At 47.3% G+C, this 26,659-nt stretch overlaps 1 protein-coding gene across 3 annotated transcripts in view; it reads left to right on the top strand.

The window, feature by feature from the left end:
• LOC138569113 (cyclin-dependent kinase-like 4) overlaps window positions 1-26,659 on the top strand; it is a 1,540,933-nt gene that overhangs the window by 108,740 nt on the left and 1,405,534 nt on the right. For all 3 annotated transcript variants that reach the window (XM_069646780.1, XM_069646779.1, XM_069646778.1), the window contains one exon: window positions 3,185-3,306. In XM_069646780.1, the coding sequence (XP_069502881.1) occupies window positions 3,185-3,306 (122 nt within the window). The remainder of the gene's footprint in view (window positions 1-3,184; window positions 3,307-26,659) is intronic.

Genomic DNA, 26,659 nt, shown 5'->3' with positions numbered 1-26,659 from the left:
AACATTGTAAGTTCCTAAGGTTCGTATCCAAGGAGGACATTACCAATTCAAGGACCCTTTGTCCTCAAATCAACCCAGTGGTTGTTCACCAAATGCTTAGCCCCCCGTGATGGTGCTCCTTCATCGAAAGGGAGTGTATGTCTGCCCCTACCTGGACGATTGGCTGGTCTGTGATCGTTCTCACGCCCCGGTGGAAAAATATACAGCAGAGCAGGTCCAGATGCTAACCTCTCGGGATTTTCCATGAGCTATCCCAAATCCTGCATTGTGCTGTCCCAAGACGCTCTGTTCCTGGGGGGGCCGACTCAACAGTCTCTTGCCTGGCAGCCCCAAAGAGGAAAGGATATGTGCCATCCTAGGAAAGGTCCAAAGGCTATCCTCTGATGGAGTGGCGACAGTCCGGTCCATCAAATCCCTATTGGAGGCATCTTCCTGCGTCCATCTGGTCCCTCCTTTTCAGGTTGCACATGAGACCTCTTCACGAGTTCCTGGACACCACTTGGAAGCAGACCTCCGGGTCATGGAATGACAAGATAATCCTCAATCAAACCTTCAAGAAATCCCATAGGTGGTGGTGCATTCGCCTTCACATCTCGCAAGGGGCTCCATTCAAGACCCCAGCGTATCAGTAAACGGTCAATACCGACACCTCTGTGGAGGATTGAAGTGCTCGCACAGGCCAACTGTACACCAAGGGCCTATGGTTTCCAGAAGAGAAGACATTGCTCATTAACGTCCTGGAACTGCAGGCAGTTTTTTGGACTCGAGTCTTTCAAGCCACAGCTTTTGGGAAGGAAGTCAGGATCTTCACGGACAACATGACCACCATGTATTACATCAAGAAGTCGGGTGGAATGAGATCTTCCGTCCTCTCCCTGGAGACAGAGAGCCTGTGGCGCTTGGCTATTGCTCAGCGGATGTTTTTATTCCAATTTCACTTGACAGGCATTCAAACCACCATTGCAGACTCTTTCAGCAGGGAGATGCAGTCCTGCCATGAGTGGGAGCTCCGTCAAGATCAGGTGTCTTGGATTTTCAGCAAATGGGGCCAGCCTCAGATCAACCTGTTCGCTACAGTGACCAACACCAAGTGCCAGCGGTTTGCCAGCAAATTCCCTTAAGCAAGGAGTCTGGGGGACGTCTTCTCTATATCATGGAAGGGCTGGTTCCTGTTTGTATTCCCACCAATACCATTGCTGCTACGTGTGATCAACGCACTCAAACTATCCCGCTGCAAGATAATGATCCTCTTTACATCGGCGTGGCCCAGTCAGATCTGGTACCCAGATCTCCTCCATCTTTTGGTGGTGCCAGCATTCAGACTGCCTGCTCTCCCAGTCCTGCTATCCAGGGAAGGAGGACCGATCCTGCACCACGATCCGGTGTTTGGACACTACTCGCTACCATTGAAATGAAAGAACATTCTGGGCCAGGGCTCCATCTACACTAAAGGGTCACAAGCACAAGTGGACTGGTTTTACAGTATGTTTCCGGTCGAAGAAGATCTCTCCATAGCGCGTTACTGTGCCACATCTTCTTCCTTACTTGCTTTCGCTTGCCAAGGCTGGCCTTGCACATGCATTTAATCAAGGTACACCGGTACAACCGGACTCCAGGCAAGCTCTCCCTGTGGTTGCATAGACTTGTCAAAGAGTTCAAGGGCCTCTTCAGGACTTTTCCACCAGTGAAGGCTCCTGCTCCTGCATGGGAGCTTAATGTGGTACTCTACAAGCCCATGGGGCTGCTGATAGAACCTTTGCATCTGACCCCCTTGAAGTTTCTTTCTTGGAAAACCGCTTTCCTCATGGCTATCGCCTCAGCCAGGAGGGTTGGTGAAATGGAGGCTCTTTCATATAAGTCTCCATATTTGTCCTTCCACCCAGCGAAAGTGGTTCTAAGGATTCATCCTTCTTTTATGCCCAAGGTCCTGTCAGACATGCATTTAAATGATATGAAATATTTGATTTATATTGCGCTCATACACAAGTGTTTCACAAGTGTTTCAATGAACCTTTGGTGCTGCCAGTTTTCTGTGCAAACACGTCTACGCCTGCTGAAAGGTCTTTGAAATCGCTGTACATGGTGCATGCCTTGAAATTCTGTGTTGCACGCACAAAGGATTTTCAAAAGACTTTTCAGCTTTTTGTAAACTTTGGACCTGTGGGTCATGGGAAGCATCAATCTCCAGGTGGCTGTCCGGCTGCATCATGCATTGCCATCAGCTGGCCAACAGGCCATTGCCATGCAGACTGAGGGCCCATTCCACCAGAGCAATCACATATACAGCAGCGTTTCTCTCCGGTGTTCCCCTGCTGGATATCTGCAGGGCTGCCACCAGGAGATTTACTTGCAACTTCCTGAGATTCTACTGTTTCGACACGAATTCCGGAGAGGAGTCTTGTGTCCGACACAGTGAGTGTGTTCCAGCGCTAAATCTTATTGCTTCTGTTGAGCCTTGTCACCTCCTGTGCTTGTGTTTTTGTACTGCTGTGTAATCATATTCATAGTATGTGAATCCATGTAAGACCCCATGCTCGAGAAGGAACAAGTTAATTACCTGTAACTCTTGTTCTCCGTGATGGGTCTTACATGAATTTCCATGCAAACCCTTATTCCTTCCCCTCTATGAATCTTTTTGGGTCCTACTGCCAATTTACGTGTGTGACCAAATCTGAAGATGGCCCCCGGGGGTCGAGCTAAGGAGGACGAGTGTCATTGGTTGGGGCAGTATGACCCAAACTATCATTTATCATATCATAACATGCAAGCAACAATGCAGTTTTTAGCTTAACGCTAAACGTATTTATTTTACTGAGGATCCAGAGAGTGGAGAACAAGAGTTACAGATAAGTAACCTGTTCCTTTTGGTCTGACATTTTGTTTTGAGAGGGTCCTAGGTTTCTTCAATAGTGCACAGCGCTGTTTGTAATATTTAGTCTTGAGTCTGTTGTGCTGGATCAATCAGTTAAGCCATTTTAAATGTGAAATGATCCACAAAATACATGAAACTGTCAAAGATGTTGCATTTCTTAACAATATTTGTTAGAAGACACTGTTTTGAGTGCGTCATTGGGATGTAGTTGACCTGTTTTGAAATTAATTAAACTTGAATGTTCATACCAAATATAACTTTATATGTGGAATGCAGAAAATAAAACTTTGTATTATGGGTTGTATTCTGCAGCAACTGAAGCACAATAATCTGGTTAACCTTCTGGAAGTGTTCCGAAGGAAGAGGAAGCTGCACTTGGTGTTTGAATTCTGCGATCACACCGTCCTAAATGAACTTGAGAAGAACCCTATCGGGTGGGTACAGATTCTGAGCCTGACATTCCAAGAGCTCATACATCAGTAATTCACAATTTTAAAGATGGGGGAATTTGATGGCGCAGTCAAAGGGCAAATACAAGCCACTGCAATATATTGGGCAGAAGGGAATTATTAAAAATGCAATGTTTCCTCAAGAAAAACTTACACACAAATGAATGTTTTTACCAAAAAAAGAGCACTTGGCAGGCTCACCCAAATGGATTTTCCCTTTTGTAAAATGTGATGCAGACATAACAGAAACTAAGCACTAAGGTGGGAGGCCAGGTGGTGAGGAGGACTCTATGCACAGTGTTGCTAACTAAGGTAAATTTGCAAAGTGTGTCACTTCCAAGCACATTTCATGGCAGGTATGCCCCCTCCATTGCGATACCCAGTACACAGGAATCAACATTGTATCCCAATTTCATCTTGGAATTAACACAGCAATTCAAGAATGTCAACGAATCGCCATAGCCTAAGACCTCCATCTAGTTTGCACAGCATCTATGGACATCCACTGATACATACTATCATACAAAGATCAACCTAGGATTCCAAAACTGCATTGGAATCATCACAGAGCCCTACTTTCGAGTGGATTGTGTCATCCAATTTATTCCTCATCTTAGATGTATTCCCATCCAGCTTTAGCTGCTTCGGAAAAAGAATGCGGCAGAGGGCACTGTGCGTCAATGTCGTCGAGTCGATGGTCCCTCGAAGGCCTCCGTCGAGGGTGACATCATCGGGTGTATAAGTAGCATGCGTGGCGCCCGTTGGCCTCAGTTACGTTTTTCTGCAGTATACGTTGCTTCGGAGATTCGGCGCGTCTCGAGTTCTGTGAGAATAAGTAAATATAATAATATGCCCTCGTCAACGACGCCGACTACGACCCCGAGATCGGGTTTCAAGAAGTGCAAATCGTGCGGTTCAAAAATGTCGATCACAGACCCGCACCAAGAGTGTTTGTGGTGCCTCGGGGAAGGCCACGACATGGAGGCCTGTACGAAGTGTCGGGCGATGACGGGGAAGGCCTTGCGAGAGAGGAGGGGAAAACTACAGGTAGGTGTAACGCTCGCCTGACTCCCACGGAGGCGCTGGCCTGGTTCGCGCTGCTGTGACCTCTTCTAAGGTGATGCGCAGGGTTCGGAAGATGGACTGGACCCGGCCCCCAAATCTGGCTTGTCTGGCTCGCAGAAGTATCCTTCTGTAGGCGAAAATAGGGGATTAACTGTCTGCGGGGTAATGCAGTCGGCCTCCCACTTTCCCCTCTCACCCTCCTCGAAACCTTTCTGTGATTCCCCGTAGCGTCTCACCTTAGGGTTTGGAAGGACGAGCTCTCCATCCTGCTTCTGATGCAGGGGCGCGTTGGTATCCAGTTACTTCACTGGATTTTCGGATTGGTGAGAACCAAACTTGCTTGGCTTCCAGGTAAGTCTTTTGATAAGAGTTTCCCCTTGTGTCCATGCATTAATGTACTAATGCTAGTGTCTTTTTCCCCATAGGGACCGGGGTACGGAATGCCGGGGAACAGGCACCGACCCGAGATGAGAGGTGAAATCCTTGTAGAAATCAGGTAAGTCTTTAATGAGTGTTTTTTGGTAATGTCTTTTCATTCGCTCATTAACGCTAATGTCTCTTTTTCCCCTTAGGGGCCGGGATCCGGAAATGCCAGGATGCGGTGCGGACCCGAAATGAAGAGGGAATGAATCAACAGGTAAGTCTTTACATGGAGATTTAGCTTTCCTTATTCCCTTCTCTCTCTCACCTTTTGTTCTTGTCTTTTTTTCTCCCTAGGCGCTGGGGCGTGACTGCGAATCCGGATGATCGCTGCTGAACATGGAGGCGCCCTGTAAAGGTGAGTGGAATGCGGCGCTGCAGCGATCGACGCGATGAGCTTTTAAATAAAAGTCTTCCTTTTCAGGATTGGCGGCGAGATGCCTCCGGGATGCGGATTTAGCAGGTAAGGACTTTTCCTTCTTCTGTTCTCTTCTTCTCTTCCTTTGCAGGTGATCCAGGATGCTGGCAGGCGTGGCAGAAGTCAGGATGCAGGAGCAGACACGGTGAACGTCCAGCTGCTAGATGCAGAACAACGCGAAGCACGTGTGGCTGTTCGGGTGGGGTTTAAATAGCCTTGGAAGAAGTTCCAGGTATGTATCCTTCCTCCAATCAGGTATGTATCCTTCCCCGACCACGCCCGGATGGTAAATTAGTCCCACAGGTAAAGTAGTTCCTTTCAGGCCTCAAGGAGGCCGGGATCCTGCAGCATGGTCTGCATCCGGTAAGTGCACCCAAGCACTCCCATAATGAGCCTGACGCCATAGGCACCAGGACACTGTCCAAAGGGCCCCTATATGGGGTTGCTGGGTCCTTCCTTGGGGAATGGATGTCCGCTTTCGGGGACGCAGGGCTTGAACCGGCTCCCCGGGAGCGGGCATCATGACAGTAGGTCGTAAGTCTGCCCGGAAAGCCTTTAGCGTCGAGTCAAGGTCCCGTGAGGAAAAGTCTCCTCGATGCTAAAGGCATCGGTCCAGATCCCGAAGCGATTCCCATCGCTAGTCGTCTTCAACAATAAAAATCGAAGAAACGATGCCACAGGTCCCACTCCAGCTCGTCCTCGGACGAATCCCCAAAAAGGATGAAATGTCCCACTAAACATTTGTCATCAGAAGAATGGGAAGCATTCAGGGTCAAAATGATGGAGGTGTTCGAAAAAGCGAAGCCTCGGTCAGCGCCTTCTTTGGAAGCCGGCCGGGAGCATCATCGCTCCGACACTCGCGCAACCTCGAAACCCGGGTGATCGAAAGAGGAAGGATAGAGAACCTTCTAGGACGCCAAGCGAGAAAAGCCGCTCGAGTCGAGTCGACTGCTCGAGGTCACCGACGCCGTCCGAGACAGAACGCTCCTCGAAGGACAAGTCTTCGAAGAGCGCCTCAACGCCCTCGAAGCCGGTGCCGTCGATGACCGGTATTACGTCGACCCCGAAGCCCTCGGCGCCAAAGGCTCCAATTCGGCCAAGTCAGCCAGAAAAAGGGAAAGAGAAGGCTACAAGACCTGTAATGCCTTCAGGACCCATTAATACTCCTCCTCCACCTCTCACAGAAAAGGTTTTCAAACCTCTTCCTAGGAAGGAATTCTTCAAGTCCCTGACCTCAATCTTTGAGGAGCAGGAGAAATCTGATGAGGAGAATGAACCCTTTGGGCTGGAATATGGCACCCCAAATGTCCCAGAATGTCTGATTTCAGAAGAAAGCAGGATGAGGGATCTGGTTGAATCATTACACAATGCAAGTGGCGTTGATACATCTCCTGAAAATGACTTTGGTAGGCCAGAACCAGGAGAACATGCCAGTCCATCATACCGTCAGGTAATGACAAAGGTGGTAGATTACTTAGGATGGACCAGACCACCAGCCCAATTCATCCAAGATGATCTGACAGACATATTGGATCATGGTCCTACTGAAGACCCAATACTACCCTTTCACGTAGCCTTGCAAAATAGGGTGGCTAAAAATTACGAGACTCCGGATTCTATTCCACCAGCGAATAAATCCCTCACTTCAAAATACTGCCAGTAGCGACCCCGGCTATCTGTCTAAACATCCCACTCCTGAGTGTTTGGTCATACAGGCAGCCACAGCTTCTAACAAACTGGCGTACCCTTCTATCCCTCTGGACAGGGACGATAAGCATTGTGGATGACTGGGTACGGAAGGTATTTTAAGCTAGGAGTATGGTGTTAAAATCAGCCAACTCCACATGTGCCTTGGCAAAGTTTTCGTACACTCTGTGGGAGTGCATTGCAATTGCGGCGGAGCACATACCAGAAGGGGACGAAAGGGAAGGATTCCTAGCCATCGTTAGAGATGGGAAGGAGGCCATGCAGGAATCCCTTGAATCTGGATTGGACACTGTAGATAGTGTGAGCAGGTCCATGGGCACTAGCACGGTAATGCACAGATTTGCATGGTTACGGAAGTCGGGTTTCGCACCAGACGTACAGAACCGCCTTCTGAACATGTCCTTTGACGGGTCTCACCTTTTTGGCAGCAAGGCTGACGAGAGCCTTAAGAGGTTGCAGACCTCAAAAGCAGCTGCCAAGTCTTTGGGAGCTGCTATTAGGCAACCTCAGCCTTTTCGTGCGCCAGGTCAATCTTGGAAGGGACGATGCTATCGTTACTACTCCTCATATGGAAAGGCGAGAGGAATGGCCAGTCAAAGGGGCCATAGAAAGGCTACTTGCGGTGGACGAGCAAAATGTGCAAAGCCAGCTCCAGCTACAGCCTCTTTGCCATCAGTGGCTGCAGCAACCGCCACAAAACCACTTTGAGGACTTGCAACACAAGACACCTGTAGGAGGCAGGCTGTAATAGCATCTGCAAGAATGGCGAGCCATTACTTCAGATGTTTGGGCTCTAGAAATAATAGCCCATGGTTACTGCCTTCCTTTTCTAACATAACCTCAAAGCACTCCACCAGGGAGACACCCTTTGAAGTTTTCAGACCCGCTCCTACAGCAGGAAGTTCTAACCCTGCTGGAGGAAGGTGCTATAGAACCAGTACCTGCAGCGGAGAGGAACAAGGGATGGTACTCCCGTATTTTTTTATCCCCAAAAAGGACGGAGGACTGAGACCCATCTTGGATTTAAGAAACTTGAACAAGTTCCTCAGGAAGGACAAGTTCAAGATGGTTACCCTTTCTCAGATCCTTAAGGCCCTTCAACTTCAGGATTGGTTGGTGTCATTGGACCTCCAGGATGCTTATTTCCATGTGCCGATTCATCTCAAGCACAGAAAATACCTGAGGTTCGTAGTTGGTGACTCACACTATCAGTTTCAAGTCCTGCCATTCGGATTGACCTATGCCCTGAGGGTCTTCACCAAACTGATGATAGTAGTGGCAGTGCACCTCAGGAGAGGGGGGATTCACGTCTACCCCTACCTAGACGATTGGTTGACCAGAGCATGTTCTGCGGAACAGGCACTGGATCACCTGAAAGTCCCCTGCCACTTCTTCACAGACTGGGCTTCTCCCTCAATTTCAAGAAGTCGCAAATTACACCTTCTCAACAGCTCCAATACATAGGAACTGTGTTAGACACATCCCTGGGAAAGAGCTCGACTCCCAGGTCGAGGGCTGAAGACATTCTTCAGATGGTTTCCAAATTCCAAAATGCCCAAAATCTCCAGGCCTAAGACTTCTTAAGGTTACTCGGTTTCATGGCATCCTACATCTTCCTGGTGCCTGAGGCATGTCTGAGGATGAGATCCCTTCAATGGGCTCTAAAGACTCAGTGGTCCCAGTTCTCAGATCAAATGACGGATACTCTCCAGATTCCGAACAAGGTTCGACAAGTTCTTCTATGGTGGACTTGTACAGAGAATATCCTGAAAGGAGAACCTTTTTGGCAACCATGGCCGGAGATCACAGTAGTGACGGACACCTTACTCTTGGGGTGGGGAGCTCATGCCAACGATCTGACAATCAGCAGTCATTGGTCTCCATCTGAGTCCAAACTACACATCAACCTTTTAGAGCTGAGAGCAATCAGACTAGCGCTGAAAGCTTTCCTGCCATCTGTCAGGGGAAAAAATGTCCTGATAATGATGGACAACACAGTGGCCATGCATTATCTAAACAAAAGAGGAGGTGTAGGGTCACTACCTACGTGCAGAGAGGCAATGCAGCTCTGGTATTGGGCAATTCAGGAAGGAATCTCTTTAACGGCAGTTCATCTAGCCGGGGAGGAGAATATGACTACAGATGCTCTGAGCAGGCAGCGCATGGTGTCCCACGAATGGGAACTGGCTCAGGAAGTCATTCAAGAGACCTTCGCCCTTTGGGGAACCCCTCAAGTAGACCTATTTGCGACCAGAATCAACCGGAAGTGCGAAAGGTATTGCTCAAGGGAATTTCCCCCGAGAGGAGCCCCGGGAGACGCGTACGTGGTGGAGTGGAATTTCCCAATATTGTACGCGTTCCCTCCGATTCCCGTCATTCCTCAGGTCATCAGGAGACTGAGATGGTTTGGGAACCGCATGATCCGAATTGCCCCGGATTGGGCCAGGAGAATGTGGTTCCTGGACTTCTAGACATGTCCATCTGTCCTCCAGTACGTCTTCCTCAGAGAGAGGACCTTCTCTCACAAATGGAGGGTCCAGTTCTCCATCCAGAGGTCAAAACGATCAACCTTCACGCTTGGTATCTGAAAGGCTGAGATACAAGGATTGGGACCTTCCAGATGACGTCATGGAGGTGTTGCTTTCGGCAAGAAAGCCAGCCACAAAGTCTCTATACCGTTGCCGTTGGAAAAAGTTTTGCAACTGGTGCAGAGAAAAGAATGTCGATCCTTTTCTATGTTCTATTCCGGAAGTACTGTCCTTCCTCCTGTCCCTGGCACATAGAGGTCTAAATGTTGGGAACCATTAAAGGTTATCTTGCGGCGCTTTCCATCTTCAAGCGCTCGTCGGAAGAATGCTCCTATTTCAAAATTCCTTGGGTAGTGCAATTCTTAAAAGGACTCACTAATGTGTTTCCTCCTTACTCATTTCAAGTGCCAATTTGGGATCTCAATCTAGTCCTAAAATTCTTAATGTGTGTTCCTTTTGAGCCTTTGCACACTTGTCCATTAAGATTACTGACATGGAAAACTGCTTTCCTAGTTGCTTTAACATCTGCAAGAAGTATATTGAATTGCAGGCACTGTCTTCTGGGCCACCCTATACTGTGTTCCATAAGGACAGAGTTGTGTTGAGGGTTAAACCCTCATTTTTACCTAAAGTGGTGTCTGATTTTCATTTAAGTCAGAAAATTGTTTTACCTGCATTCTATCCTCCACCTCATCCTAGTAAGGAGGATGAAAGATTACATAGGTTGGATCCAAAAAGAGCTATAAGCTTTTACATCTCTAGGCTTTCCAAGCTTAGAGTGGACAATCAACTGTTTATCGACTACACAGGAAGGAAATTGGGTCAGTGGGTGACAAAGCAAACAATATCACGCTGGATTGTGCTTTGCATTTCAGAATGCTACATATTAGAACAGAAAGAGCCACCAGAAGGTCTAAGGGCTCATTCCACCAGAGGCATTGCCTCTTTGACAGCCCTACAAAGAGGTGTTCCTGTAAGGTCCATTTGTGAAGCAGCAACTTGGTCTTCACTGCATACCTTTTCAAAATTCTATAGTCTGGATGTTTCCCAGTCTAAGGAGCTGAATTTTGGTAAAGCAGTACTATATTCAGCCATCTAAGGGTATCGAAAATCTAACCCCGCCTCCAAAGAAATTGAAGTAGCAATAACCCGGAAAAATCTACAGAGGGGTAGGTTGGGAGGGCGATGAGGAATACGTTGGAGGAAACAATCCACTCGAAGAACAAGTTACTTACCAACTGGTAACGTTCTTTCGATTGATTGTTCCTCCAACGTATTCCTCATCGCCCTCCCAACCTACCCCTCTGTAGATTTTTCCGGGTTATTGCCACTTCAACTCTCGCAAGGCGACTACCTGTCTGCCGGCACAATCTACACAGTGCAAAGTCAATAGTAAAGGTGGGAAAACAGAACTGAGGCCAACGGGCGCCGCGTGTGCTACTTATACACCCGATGATGCCACCCTCGACGGAGGCCTTCGAGGGACCATTGACTCATCGACTCAGAATTTTTTTTCCGAAGCAGCTAAAGCTGGATGGGAATACATCAGTTTGTTTGTTTGTTTGTTTGTTTGTTTGTTTATTTATTTATGTGGCGCCCCATACCCAGGGGCAGCAGGGCGCCAACAGAACGAATATGCGAGGCTTACAATGTTACAGAGATATACAGTTGTGACAAGTAATAGATATATACAATTAAAAAAAAGAAAAAAAAGAGAGAATTTACAGACATGTAAAATATACAAAATCCTCAGCCATGAAAAATATCAATATCTATACAGCGGTGTAAAAATATGCAGTTATGTACGGGGGTTGTTGGAATTCAAATGATGGATGAGGTTCCTTCTAAAGTGTAAATAGGGTTGATCTGCTCTCAAGTTATGTGGCAAGGAGTTCCAGAGTGTGGCAGCTTTCACTGGGAAGCTGTTGCCTCCAATGGTGGAGAGTTTAAATCTAAGATGAGGAATACGTTGGAGGAACATCCACTCGAAAGAAAGTTACCAGTTGGTAAGTAACTTGTTCATTGGGTCTTTCATCGAATAGTCCCAACATCAGTTCTGGCGGGTTCCCAGCCGATGGTGGTTATATTCTAAAGGATGTGAATCTATAAAAGACAAATACTCTGGATGGGCCAGGGATGCAATCACTTCCAGCAACCAATTTGCCATTATCTTAGCCAACACCTTGATTGCCTCATTCAGAAATGAAATGGGGTGATAAGGCTCACAGGAATTGGAGGGTTTCCCCGCCCTGTGTTTTGCCACAATCAAAGCCTTCCGTAAGTCTAAGGGGAGGACTCCTTTGTCCCTACTGCCCATAAACCTATTGAGGTGATGTTTGCTCAAATCTTCACTATAGCAGTATTAATTCCACCACTTGTCCCACTTGCCCATTGTTTTCCTGTTTCACATTTGGTGGATACCTCTGCCTGTGTTATGGCTCCCTCCTGTGAATCGCCCTGTATTTCTGTTTCCCACTGGCCCTCGCACTCCTATATAACTTCTCAGGATAGGTTGCGAAGGCCAGAAACATCTCTTCTCCTGACAGCTTGGGACAGCCAACAACATCCTTCACCAATCTTATCGGCCTCTTCTCTATGTGCGAGACAGGTGAGCAGCTTCACAGTTTTATCTCCCTACTAATCTTCCTTTCCTTTCATAGCCAAACGAAATGACACGCATTGTCTAGGAATAGGGCCCTAAGTCTCACTTGACCGTGCCTAAGCCGCTTATAAGAATCGTAACCTGATATCCCTGAGAAATCCCCTGCCCATTGGGTGACATTTGCTTTGATCTCGCTTGTATATTTAACCCTCTCCCTTTTTTAAAAAAAATTGTGTGTTTTTGTTTTAAAGCCAGCATCAGACTTTCATGCTTCTTGTAGGGTGTCTGCATTGCCCACCAAGTCTATATTCTCCTGGAAATAACAAAGAGTCCCCTCTTTAAGGTATTGCAGTATCTCTTGGTCTCCATGCTAACATGCATTGAGTCGTCACTCTCCCCCTGGCCTAAAACGTGCTGATTCTATTGTGGGCATTAATGTGGCAGGTATGTTATTGTGTCCATGACTATAATGGGACGTTGTCTCACTGCTGAATATTTGTGCTACTAACGTAGACTGTACTTGATTCTTTCTACAACTTGTGAACAAGTGTCATTGGTAACGGTTTGTGGTGTGACGAGGCCAGTTTTCTGGCCTTATCAGAAAAGGGGGTGGGGCAAATTCTCCCATGTCTTTGGGCCAGCATTAGGAGCTCCAATCCCCATCTCCTCTTCCCGGCACCTCCTTCCTCACACCCTCATGTGCCAGTTTGTATTGTGGAGGTATCCCTTTCTCTTGCGCCATAATTCAAGAGCCAGAGGCTTTCCAACTCCTCTCTGATTTCCCAGGGTGTGCAGGAGCGAGCATCATTGAGAGGTGGACAGCCTTTCAGAGCCGTACATTATCCAGGGAGTCAAGATGGCCTAGGGAGAGCTAAACCCTCCAATGTACAGCGGTCCGTGTTGGGAAGGCGCAGCCACAGTGGCGTGCGTTGTGGGAACTGTGGCTCTGCGATAATGAGAGGGGCCACATCCCACCATGCAGCATGGGGCGACATTGGACTGCTGTGAAAGGTACAGAAGGGCAGGAGCCCTGCTGGGACAGTCCTCACAAAAGGGAGAGGCCTGCGCTAAGCTCCACGTCCAGGACGGGGAAGCCTGGAATATGATCGGGACATGAGCCTTTTTTGCGACCTTTATCTTGCTTTACATGCCGGAGGGAACAACAGATCGAATCAGACTGGCTAGGGAGTGCCAGCCAATCCTAGGAAGGGGAGGGGAAATTTAAGGGTGAATCGGGTGGGTTTAACAGGGTGAGGTCAGAGGAGGTGAATGAGGCAGACAAAAAGGCTAGCAGAAGGAGAGAGTGGTGTAGCGGGAAATGGCCCAAAATGTCACCCTCACAATTGTGACGGCCGAAATACCCGACCTTTTTTTTTAAACACCCCCTTTACACCACATATATATGTGGGGGGGTATGGGATATTATAGTAATATGGGGTGGGGCTGAAGGGGGTCTCTCCCTGCTTATCTATGTGGTGTAAAGGGGTTTAATTTAAAAAAAGAAAAAAAAAGTCAGCCTTTTCGTGCCATCGCAATTATGTGTGGTCGCAGTGATCACATAGATCTGTGTAGTGTGGAGGCTGTTACTGAAGAAGGGTAGTAGTATAGCAGTATTAAAAGGAGAAGAACAGTAGGAGTGGGATGAGGAGTAGGAGTAGCCAGAGCAGTATTCAAAGGAGTAGAAGAGAAGGAAGGGTTGACGGAGGTTGTAGTAAAACGTGGAGGCGTAGTGAGAGAAAGAGAATGGGAGGAGGATAGAAGTTAAACTCTAATGGTGGAGGCAGGAAGGCCAAGTGAAAAACTAAGGGACAGAAGATTAGAAGGGAGGAAAAGTAGACGGGAGAGTTAAAACTGTGCACGATTGGTCTGAACGGTCCCAACTGGGCTAGTGGAAGGCACTGTCCCCTACTTCCTTTAGAACAATAGAGTAGGGATAACTAGGAAGCCCCAGAGGGAGTCATTGAGACAATATTTTTACTGGCACCATTGCAGCTTCAAAAGTAAGCGAATCGGTTAGTACGTCCTGGCTAGGACAGAACATTCCAGGGAAGATAAGAGTGAGAGTGATGACCATAGCACCGTATTCCAATTTTATCGCCCCTGTGACACACATCGGCAATCATTGTCTGTCTGCCACTAGTCTAACTAAACTTGCATCCTCCGTGGTTAAAAATTCAAACCTTAGCAGCATCTCCAGGATTGAGAGTGATTTTTGTAATGACTTGTAACGGTGGATGCATATTTTTTTTGGCCTGGAGATGTCAATACGATTGTAGATGTCTCTCTTGACTGGTCCTGCGCTACTCATGGAGTGTTAACTTGTGCAGCTTGTGAGTTTATTCAGTTCCTGTGGTACCTTGTATTGGTGGATCACATCATATACTCCACACCAATGCATCCCTCTGCAACACACTCCACCACTCCACATCATCACACGCCCCCAAATGACCACATACCACCACTCCAAACCCTCACCACAACTTGTCTCCACACCACCACTCCTACCAATGCACCATTCTACACTATCACTCCACACCTCAACACCACTACTCTTCACCACTCCCCACCAACAGAACACAGCATCCCATGATTCCACACCACAACTCCAAACCACTGCACACCACCTCAACCCACAACATCACACCACAGCTCCATACCACCAGTGTAACATCAACCCCAACCTGCTGCACTCTAACATAATGTCCCCACTCTACCTTTACCACCTTCCACACTCTGTCCCCAGACCCCGCTGTACCTCACATCTTTTCCCCACACCGTTCTGACCCCAACCGCAATTCCTCACAACTTTTTTACCCCATGCACCCCTCATCACCTCTCTAGCCCACTGTATCTTACCCCATTCTATCCCCGCACACACACCTAACCCCACCCTACCCCCCAGCCCCGTCTATCCCTGCCTTGCGCCACTCTATCCCACCCTGCTCGCACCTTCACTGCCTCATCCCTGCCCACCCACCCTACGCACCCTTGTCTATCTGAGCAACCCACACACCCCAGCTCACTTCTGCCTAGCCCCACTCATATAGCTCATCTCCAAACTACTCCAACACCCCCACTTTTTTTACCTCATTCCTGCCACCCACTTTTCGATATACACTCTACACCCACCCACCCTACCTCAGCCCTGCTCATCTCCACCAACCCAAGCTCCTTAGCTCATCTCTGCCTACCCCTACTAAAGCAAAGTGATCCCTGCCTACCATGCTCAGTCGTTCCTGCTTCCCATTGGCCTGTACCCTGGCCACTCTAGCTCCCCCTTAAAATCACCATACTTACCCTAACTTACAAGTAACTTTTGTAACACATAGAAAAAGGACCTATGTGCGTTGCAGTGAAGAGAAGTATTTCTACTATGTCCATTTCTAATATTTTTCTTAAATCACTAATATGCAGACATGTTTGGAATTACTGGCTTAGTAGAGGCCATTTACTTACTGTATACTCACTTATACATGTAAAATGCAGTGAACAACCACAAACGCCAAAGCTATTGGCTTTTTTTTCACTTGTAAGAAACCTGAGGGCGTCCCCACATCTACTCCTCATGGGTACTCTTCTCAGGTGGCCTGGGATAGGCCATAATATTTGGATCCTCACCCTGGGGTGGAGAATCGAGGGAGGGTCAAGACAAGCCTAACCCTACTCCAGCCTTTATGGGTGATTGTAACACATTTCCCCACAATATCCATCATTTAACACACTATGGTACTGGGACAAGGAAGAGGCAACTAGAGTGATGAACAATTGTCGGTAATGTCACCACTCTAGTACTGAGACGAGGAAGAGATGTGCAGAGTTTTGTAAAAATCAGGCATGTCTCTTTAATTATGGTCAGCCAATTGGACTAAGTGACCACCACCTGTGGCCACTTAGAAAGCCCAATGGATATAAAAATGCAGGCTTTTCAGTTGGAAGAGGTCGGACAGCAGGCTGGAACGTGGAGTGGGTTGGAGCTGGAAGCTGGAAGCTGACGATCCAGAGAGACGGGAGCGGGACATGCGAATGTGGGAAGCCATGTCAGGCGAGGACCAGATATACCAATGCTCAGAGAAGGTCGGGAAGTCCTCTGTCAGGCGCAAGCAGGAGCTGTGGGGCTCCGAAGAACTCCAGTTGTCGCGGACCAGAGGGAGAGCGAGCAACACTCTCCCCGAACTCGAGAGAGAAGCAGATGCTGCGGGAAAGGGAATGGAGCCGAAGGGAGCTGCAGTGCAAAGCCCTGATTGCAGATGGGAAATACTCACGCTGGGGCGCTCTGAAAATTGGCAATGCACCGTCCTTGAATGTCGAACATTGTGGAAACCATTAAAAGTACTTTTGGATGCTGAAGCCAGTAATTATAAGCCTGAGAGGAAGTGAAGGTAATTTCAAGGGTGAAACAGATATCTTTTTGGAAACCAAATGAATTAAAAGCATTATTGAATACCGTACATAATTGAAGCAACATAAAAGTATTATTGAATTAGCAACTTTGAATGCTGCAAAGAGATTAAGCAAGTTATGAGAATGAAATAAGAGCAACGTGGTGCAAGTGGCAAATACTACAGAGCAAGTTGATTGAAATACAAGTGTTGGCAAAGCAAATAAAATCCCAAGGGGGATGTGAGAAGAGAATCAAGTATTGACACAAGCTAAATGGTCAAGGAACTAGAGGTTGAATGAAAACCTGTATTGCCAATGACCAAAGAAGTTCCCCAGCATAACCAAGTGAATGGGGATCAAGCTAACCATAATAAAGTGTTGGAAGGTGACAATTCTGATACAATACAAGAAACATTTTTCACTGTCAAGAGAAAGCAGTGGACAATTGTTGTAAAAGCTGATGAAGAGGGGTAAAGGTTGCGTGACCTGTGATGGGTGGACCATCTGGTCGGTTGACTGCACCTAAACCGATGGAAACCCCTGCATGGGAGCAACATTAAAGAATCGCAGCCATGAAAAGGTTATCGGTTGCGTGACCTGTAATGGGTGGACCGTGTGTTCAGTCAACTGTGCCTAGACAGAGTGCCCTGCATGACAAGCAAGTAAAGATTTTCCGATAATAATTTACTAGAAAGTCTTAATTCTATTAGAGACAGAGGCGAGCATTATGCTTCTCTTTCTTTAATAGATCAGTAAAGAAAAAGCTCAGCAGCAAAGTATTTTGTGCACCAGAGTGCGACATGAATAATGTGCATAAAGAACAGGTGCACTAAATATAATAAACACAATAAAAATATGGTAATACAGTAAAATATGTCCAAGAGTCTCTGAAGAAAACTTCATTTCCCAGAGGACTTCACTCGAGTTCATTTGGAGGCCACCAACATGTGACCTAGCCCTCCAAAAGGTATCCAGATCCCTTCCATAAACAGTCCTAAACATGATGTAACTTCCTCTTTCGAGGATGCAAACTTGGCTGTCTGTAGTAGAATCAACTGTAGCCAACTCGTAGAAGAAAACTGTGTCGGGCTGCCGATCAGACGGACTTGTCTGCAGGCGCTGTCAAAAAAAGGATAAAAGGGTAAAATTACTTCATGTATATGACAACCCTAGTTCCCTTATCAGGGTGGGAGAGAAATTTCATTGGATTATTCTGGCAGAATACATATAAATTACAAATCATTGACATTCATAGTAATGCATTTAATAAATATCAAGTGTGATACACGCTGTTATTTTCTCGCCGGGCGGGATAATGCTTGTCCCCTTGTCTTTAATAGAATTAAGACTTTCTAGTAAGTTATTATGAAAAATCTTTATTCTATGTAAAGACCGGAGGCTCACATTATGCTTGTTTAAAGCTTACCTACCACAATAGATGCCGGCTGATCTACCGGTTTCAGGTACAATTGTTTGAATACTGATTTGCTTGCCCAGTCTGCCATCCTCATGATGTCTTCTATGCAAACCCCCGCCTGAAAGACTTTGGTGGCCATGGCTCCTCTAACGGAGTGGGCCCCGAAGTGCTGGGTATCAATCCCTGCTTCAGTTAAAGTCCAACGCACCCAGCGTACCAAAGTTGGAGCTGAAACTGCCTTGTGCGGTTTACGCAGAGCTATCAATAGCTGCCTGTTAGGTCCTGAGGGGAGGTCCTGAGCGGAGCTGTCTTTTCTTCATAAACTTTTAAGCATTTAACCAAGCAGAGCTAGGGCTGGTCTCTAAAGGCGGGATAAGAAATCACCCTGGAGTTGTACTTCGTCCTCCTGTGTATATGAAATATGATGCCATCAGGAGAGAAGGTCCTGCCCGCTAGATCGAGAGCTCTGACGTCTGAGACTCTCCTGCAGGAGACCAAGCAGAGTAGGGTAGTAAGTTTGCCGGATAGGGCCGTACGTGATAGTTCTTCGTTATGCGGCCATGACAGGAAAAGGTTCTATACTTTATTAACATCCCAAAGCTTGTCGTAGCGAGACGGGGGTGGGACTGTAAGTCTCACACCCTTGAGTAATCTGCAGACGAGGTGGTGTTCCCCTGCCGGGACTCTGTCACGGTGCTTGCCGCCAGACATCAGGAGCAGACCAGCCTGCCCAGGGTACTGGCACCCATGGGGACCTTTAAGGCCCCAAAGGATTGCTTAAGGACTTCCTGGACTCGGTCGTGGCGCCGTTGGCGCCAGGCTCATACTGCCCTCTCGAGCAAGGCAGGTTACAAGGAAAGAGAAGCACATGCAGACCAATCTGAGGCAGGTTGAAGGGACTACTTTACCTGGGAACCTCTTGATAGGGTGTGGTTGGAGGGACTACTTTACCTGGGTACTAGTTCTTGAAAGCTATATAAACCATGCCCTTAGAACAGAACACGCTTCGCGTTATTCTGCACTCCTGCAGCGTAACGCTCACCGTGTCTGCTAACTTCAGGCCAGTCTTCAACCACATCCTTCCAGGTCTTCACGAGCTGCCTGCAAGGAAAGGAAGGGAGAGGAGAAAACAGAACAAGGCTCTTACCTGATGCTCCATCTCGATTGCTCTGGAGTCTCTGCTTCTGCTGAGCTGAAAAGGAAAACACCAGGTTAGCCACGCAGACCACGTTAAAGGCATTGCAACTCTGCGCAACGCTAATACTAACCAGAAGGCTGCTCATCCTTGTGGTCCATCGAAGCACCATCACTCTATCGCCGCTCCGGAGCTGCCACACCTGTCGAACACAAAAGAAGGCATCATGTTAGCTGCGCAATGGGGAAAGGCCTCATTAAAGACATTTAAATCTTACGCAGCGCTACTACTCACCTGAAGGCTGCATTTCTTTGCGGTCCCTCAAGACATCATCACCCGATCTCTCCCTCGGAGGTACCGCACCTGCAGGATAGAAAAAGAACAGCAGGTTAGTTGCGCAGAAGAATAATACCGTATGTTAAGACATTATCGCATAACCCTGGCGTGGAAACTTACCTTAGAATTCGGCTCAGCATTGCTGGGGAGGAGTCAGCTTCATTTTATTCACCAAGGGGAAATCTGCAAAGAAGAGGCACAGGAGTGAACTTTTGGCAACTTGAACTCTAAAGCAATCCATACCATTGGTATAAAGACTTACCCCATTGAGTCATAGTTGCCCGAAACTCTTCAGGATCAGTGAAGTAACTAGATCCTTGAACTGCTACGCACCCCTGCATACAGTCGCAGGATGGAGAGCCCGCCATTCATAACACTAAGGTGAGACATAGCAGAGAGGTGCATAAGGAGGCCACGGGAGGTGGGAGTCGGTCCTCCTCCTTACGGTTGGGTAACATTTCATCTTAACATTTTAGGCAAATCTGTTTTCATTTTGGAAGGGGCAGAGGGGGCACGTGGAGCCATTCAACATCGGTCCGTCCAGTTCCATTCGGCGCCCCTGTGGAGACCAGGTGAGCGTATCAGACTCCTTGGACAAGGTCATGACTCACAGAAATTGCTGAACGATAAGCGTTCACTGTCCTGTAGGCAAGCCCTCTTTCCACTAGAGAAGCTAGGAAATTCAATATCTCCTCTACAAGTGCTGAAATTAGATGTAATCCTTTACTTCGGCACCAGGTGCTCCAGGTGCCCCAAGAGTTGGAATACCTCTTAAGGGTAGTAGGAGCCCAGCTCTCCCCGATGCGACTGATCACCATTAGAGACATGCCAGGGACTCTCCATCTTGACCTGAAATCCTCCAGGCCGCTAGGGTCAGAGGTCCGCTGAGAAGAAGGGGATGGCGCTGACCTGATGGATCTAGTAGGAGATCCGGAAATTGGGGTAGTAGGATTGGAGAATCCGAGGAAAGTTCCTGAAGAACTGGATACCGGGTCTGAGAGGTCCAGACCGGCGCTATGAGGACTAGATCCGAATGATCCTGACGGGCCTTCGCCAGGGTTCTCGCTATCATGGTGAATGGGGAAAAGGCATAAAGTATCCCCTGGGACCATGGTTGCAGAAATGCGTCTGTTGCAGCTGCTGCTGGATCCGGCCTCCAGCTGTAAAACACTGGTAGCTGGGTATTGAGTCTGGAAGCGAAGAGGTCTATGGACATCGGACCCCAAATCTCTTGAAGGCGGAGCAAGACTTTCCTGTTGAGCCTCCAGTCGCTGTAATCTGTAGAGTGACGAGAATACCAGTCCGCCACCACGTTTGTGAGACCGGGGAGATATTCCGCTGTGACTGAAATTTGATGCTTCAGACAGAAATGCCAGAAATCCTTTGCTAATTCTGCTAGAAGCCTCGACTTGGTGCCACCCAGATGATTGATGTATCTTACAGCGGAAATGTTGTCCATTTTTAGCAAGATACAGCAACTCGCTCTGTCTCTGGCAAAAGACCGTACTGCAAAGGAACCTGCAAGAAGCTCTAGACAGTTGATATGCAGATCCAGCTCCTGAGGAGACCAAGTTCCTCCTGTGGCTACGGAACCGCATCTCGCTCCCCAGCCAGAGCGACTGGCATCCGATTCGATGATGATATCTGGAGCGGATCCGAAGATGGCTCTGCAGTTCCAGGCTTCCATGTGAGTGAGGCACCAGTTGAGCTCTGTCCTCGCTTGGGGTGATAGTGTCAGGAGTTGGGAGTAAGAAAGGCTGTGCCTTAAGTGTTGGCCCTTCAGTCTTTGTAGTTCTCGATAGTGAAGGGGGCCGGTAAATATTTCCTGAATGCTGGAGGATAGTAAACCTATCACTCTTGCTAGCTCTCGAAGAGAAATAGACTTGTCTGTAAGAGTCTACGTATCTCCCGTTTGGTGGAGTGGATTTTGGCTGATGGGAGACGGACGGAGGGACAGATGGAGGGATGGAGGGAGGGATGGAGGGAGGGATGGAGGGAGGGACGGATGGAGGGACGGACGGATGGAGGGACGGATGGAGGGACGGACGGATGGAGGGACGGATGGATGGATGGAGAATTGACTTTTCCCAGTTTGAGAAAACCGAGGCTGTGTAGCAAATCTATTGCTAGTCTGGTTTGCCTCTGAACTAGATCTTGTGACTGGGCCATTAAGATGACGTCGTCCAGATGAATTATAAGTCGGACACCTTGTTCTCTTAGATGAGCTACTACAGGCCTTAGAAGTTTGGTAAAAACCCAAGGCGCTGAGGAGAGCCCGAAAGGCAGACTTGTGAACTCCCAATCTCGATTTTTCCATGAAAATCTCAGATAACTTACACGTGCCTAATTAATCGGCACTGTGAGGTTCGCGTCTTTCAGGTCTAGACGCATGAGCCAGTCGTTTGGTCTCAGCACGTCCCTGAGTATGTGTATACCTTCCATTTTGAAATGGCGGTAAATGATGAATTCGTTGAGAGCTTTTAGGTTTATTACTGGGCGCACCTTTTGTTTTCTGCGCACCAGAAATATGGAACTGAAGAAACCTCCTTGACTCACACAGGGGCGAATCGCTTGTTTCTGATATAGACTGTGTATTTCGTTGTCTAAGGCTATCTGGTCTGTTTGGGACATTACTATAGGGATGGGGCGACAGGTTTGAATGGGCTGCGCGAAAAACTCTGGGCGCAGACCGCGAACTGTGTCCCTGACCCAGGCATCTCCCTATAAGGTATCCCAAGCTCTTGTAAACATCTTTGGCCTCCCTCCCACAGGGGTCTGTGGTGCTGGCGCTGCTATAAGTACACTTACCTGAGGATTGTTGATGGGCTGGATGTTTAGCCGCTCTTCTCCAGGGACGCCCTCTTCCACAACCTCTTGAAGGGAAGAATGTGTCAGTGCGTTCTTGCCAGGCGTTGATCTCTGGAGTGCTGAGGTCTTTTGTCGAAGAAATAACGGCCGGAGGAGCGACCTCTACCTCGTCCGGCCCTGGAGAAAATTTTGGAAGCAAAGACTCTCTTGATGGAGGCCTGAGCTTTATCTAATGCTGTGAAGGTTCCTACAAACTTTGACATTTCCTTCATGAAATGATCCCCAAAGAGCAGCCCTTGTGCAGTAGGACCTGACTCTGTGTCTGCCAATTCACTCAGTTTGGCGTCTATCTTATACAGAATTCCTTTCCGACGCTCAGTTGAAATGGCACAACTAGCATTTCCTAACAAGCAGATAGCTCGCTGAACCCATCCAGAGAGGATCACTGGGTCGATGGGGTCAGAGGAGCTGATGGCTGCTTCCGCTAGATCTGAAATCTTCGCCAGTGGACCTGCAATGTCCAGTACTTTGTCCTAACAGGACTTCCAGGCACAGTCTATGCCTTTCCTAGGGTCTTTCACATTTTTTCCTAAGAAGGTAATCATGTTTGAATCCAGCTCCGGTGTTAAAGCTACTTTGTCTGCAATATCTGGATGGGGGCATTCGGCATAGAGTCTGGCTCTAACCTCCTTATCGAGAGGTTTACGCAGCCTGGAATAAATATATTTAGCTGTCCTGGAAGACGGTTCCCAGTCAGGGGATCTGGGATGTATGAGATTCTCTGGTGTGAGCATCCCCTCTGAGGGAGACTTGTTCCCAGTTGTCTTCTTGGAGATCGGGGCTGCCGCAATCCCCGAGCTTGAGGGTTTTGGACCCTCTGTTTGAAAGTCCTCATCGGAGGAGGTGTGGGAAAGATCAGCGTCGTACACGCTTTTGCTCTGATCGTCTTCAGTGCCCTGTCTGTCACCCTCCGGGCTTGAGGGTCTATTACCTCTATTATCCTCCTCAGGGTAAGAGGGTCCATCATGGGAAGGGGTTACCTTCCTATCCATAAAGGCTTTCTTTAGCCTGGAGAATGCGTCCGTTACGGCAGCTGTGGCAGGTTCTGGCTGGCTCGGGGGTGGTCGGAGAGCTTCTGCTCTTGCGAGCTGGGATACATCCCCCTTCAGTAAGGTGCTTTCTCTTTTGAGTCTTTTTCCTCCCTGGTGGAGATGTTTCTCTTAGGTGCTCCTCCATTGTATCTAGGCAGTGTTGAATAGGTAGGAGCATGTCAGTCACTGCCTTTTTAATACTGTTCTCAACTGAAGATCCCAGCACTTTTTGCAGGCTGTTTGCCATTGCCACCTCATCAATAATATAGCAGGTATCTTCCTCACACTCAGACCAAGCCGGATCTGATTGAGGGGAGTAGTGCGCTGCCATGGTCTTTTAAAGCACCTTTATACACTTTTTTTTTTCTGGGCATCTACAACGCCTTCTCTCTAGCCCAGTAGTATCAGTTCAGCTTTTGCTATTATCCTTGAAGGATAGCTAAACAGGAGTTTTCTTTCTCCCCCTTTTTTTTTTTCTTAAATATGCTAATTCGAAATTTAAATATAGAGTCACTCATGTGAGTATTCTTGTTGTTTTGCGAGCAAAATCGCAATTTAAATACTGGATGTCACCACACAATGGATGCCGGCGCTCAAGCTCGAAAACACTGTTATAATACTAACGGTCATGCGCACTTGAGTGCCGGAATACTGAGGAAAGGACCAGGGAGAGATGGAGCTCCCCTGGTGGTCCGCGGGCGGCGCTGCGGGCTCCAGCAAGGCCGTGCCGTCCTCCCTGTGCCCGAGAAGAGCACCGAAGGGCTGGGGAAGCGGACGCGAGCCCACCGAGGGGTCCGCTTGTGTGGATCCATAAACAGCTGATCAGCTGTAACGACGCGAAGAAAAGCTTTGTGTTACACAGTCTCCGACGCCAGCAGGAAGCAGCTGGCGTTGGAGCGAACAGCGAAAGGTACAAATCTCCTCAAATGAAGATTAATTGAAAGAAAACGCGCGCGTGCGCAATTTAAAATATAACAATGAAATATGCTAAAAAAAAAAAAAGAAATATGCTATAAAGCAAATAACTGTGGAATAACGCTATAATGAAATCATATGAGTCATAACATATGATTTCGTTATAGTCCTATGTCATAAACAGTGCTAAACATGAATGTACTTATCTATTGCTGTGAGCAGCAAAGAAAGAGGAAGTTAGATCATGTTTAGGACTGTTTATGGAAGGGATCTGGATACCTATTGGAGGGCTAGGTCACATGTTGGTGGCCTCCTAAATGAACTCGAGTGAAGTCCTCTGGGAAATGGAGTTTTCTTCACAGACTCTTGGACATATTTTACTGTATTACCATGTTTATTGTGTTTATTATATTTAGTGCACCTGTTCTTTATGCACATTATTCATGTCGCACTCTGGTGCACAAAATACCTTGCTGCTGAGCTTTTTCTTTACTGGTCTATTAAAGAAAGAGAAGCATAATGTGAGCTTCCGGTCTTGACATCAATAAGCATGGAAAGGCTTTTGTTGTAACAGGCGTACATTGGTGAACCAGAGGAATCACCCTTGGGCAGACCCCAATCCTTTGAGAACTGTTACGTGTGAACTTTGTGTCTTGAACTTGGGGAAGGGAACCCAGAGAACTTAGAAAAGGGGAGCTGAAAAGTAAGCCGGAGCTGAAAGAAGCTCAGAACTTTGTTTGGAACACTATTTATGGTTGTTTTGACATCCCTACGCATTGTTTAGCTATTAGTTGTGAGGGCAAGCATAGGTTTTGGACACAGACAGACTTTTAAGTTGTACTCTTTGACTCAGACTGCTCTTAGTTTCTTTAAGTAGGGAAATCCCACCTTAGCTTAGGGCAAGTTAGTCCTTCATCCATACTGACATTTAAGTTAAATAAAATAAGTTTGTTTGAACTTTGAATCTGTTGTTTGTGTCTTGCTTCATGATGCCTTCACACACTGCTTGTTTAGATATGTGGCAGAAATTCCTCCATAGTGCAGTTCTGGGAAAGGATTGTACAATGGCTAGCAGAATTATTTTGTTGGCATTTGGAATCCAACATTAAGATATGCCTCCTGTGAATTTTACCGGCCAAGTAGAAGTTCTCATAATGGCTTTATTTTCTAGATGACTAATGGAGCTCAAAAGATGGGCAGTGACAGTGCGGGTTATACGCTAAAGGGGACACTGACTGAGCAAAGCTAGTATGGCATATTTAATATTGCATAGAATAGTGCATGAGCTTGATCACGCTAATGACCTCAGGCTCCTGAAAAATTATAAAATCCTGATTGAAAGTAAAAGATCATAAATGTCTATTGGCAGAAATGTTTAATCGTCAGTATTGTGAAATGTGTAGACAGTTTGCTAAAGACATTTATGGGATATGTACTGCCTAATTAAATTGAAAATGTATTGCCATTATAATGTGATTGGATTCCACAGTGTACTAAGGTGTATTTATGTACCTATTTATTTACATACATACATGGAAATGGGCTTGTTTGGGCATGAAGGAGCTAACAAATATAACTTTATTAACTTTATTTTGGCCTAACGCCATAAAAGTGTTCACAACAAAGCATACATTTCAAATAATACGTAGCTGACCCCTTACAGACATGGTCACAGTAAGATGACATGGGGGAAGATGCTCTTAGTAGTCAAATAACTCCTTTACACAATCTGGTGAATTCTTAGACTAAATCGAGCCCTGTCCACCACTGTGGGCCGTGGGTTGAAAAGGCCCAACAGACCTTGATCCCAGTGGGGCTGCATTTGCTCAAGTCAATAAACTCCCAGGTGGGGTGGCTTTGTACCCCTGGAATATGGTCTCACTGTGATTGCACTGCGTACGAGCGGGTTAACCAAAGTAAGTGTTCAAAATGCTCCTAGTCACATTAGTGTCACAAAGCGTTATCTCAATAGAGTCAAATCTATCGTCCCCCGGGTTTGAAGTCCTGAAACAGTGTACAATTTGCTCCCTGTGTAAAAAAATGACATCCCCTCACTGAGCTGGAGCCAATGCAAACATTTGTTCTGTATTGCTTCCCTTACTACAAGCCGCTTTGTGACCAATTTGGGTACACCGTGCAGGAATACAGTCCTGGATGCAAAGGGCCCTGTGGGCCTAATTGGTTCGCTAGCTAAATTAGATGGATTTTCATCATGGGCGTTGATTGGCTTCGCCAGAATCCTATTGGCCCTGCAGATTCTGTTTTCTTTGCAAGCTACAGGTTTGCCCCAATGGGCGTGGGACTACTGGGTGTGTGGACCTTGTGGGTGCGGGCCAGGTGGAATTAAGTTATAGGCGGACCCTTTGCTCCTATGGCCATGTGCCCTGTTTGAATTAGCTCTGTTTGCCTGACAGTGCTCGTTCACTCCCTTGCTTGGCTCAAGTAATGCGGTGCAGGGATCTTGAACCAAGGATCCAGCTGACCATGGATCATTTGACATGATCATCTCCCTTTTG

Source organism: Ambystoma mexicanum, chromosome 2q, assembly GCF_040938575.1.
Source record: "Ambystoma mexicanum isolate Mex_15411 chromosome 2q, UKY_AmexF1_1, whole genome shotgun sequence".
Lineage (NCBI taxonomy): Eukaryota > Metazoa > Chordata > Amphibia > Caudata > Ambystomatidae > Ambystoma > Ambystoma mexicanum.
The sequence above is the reverse complement of the archived record's forward strand: the minus strand, read 5'-3'. Positions and strand labels throughout refer to the sequence as shown.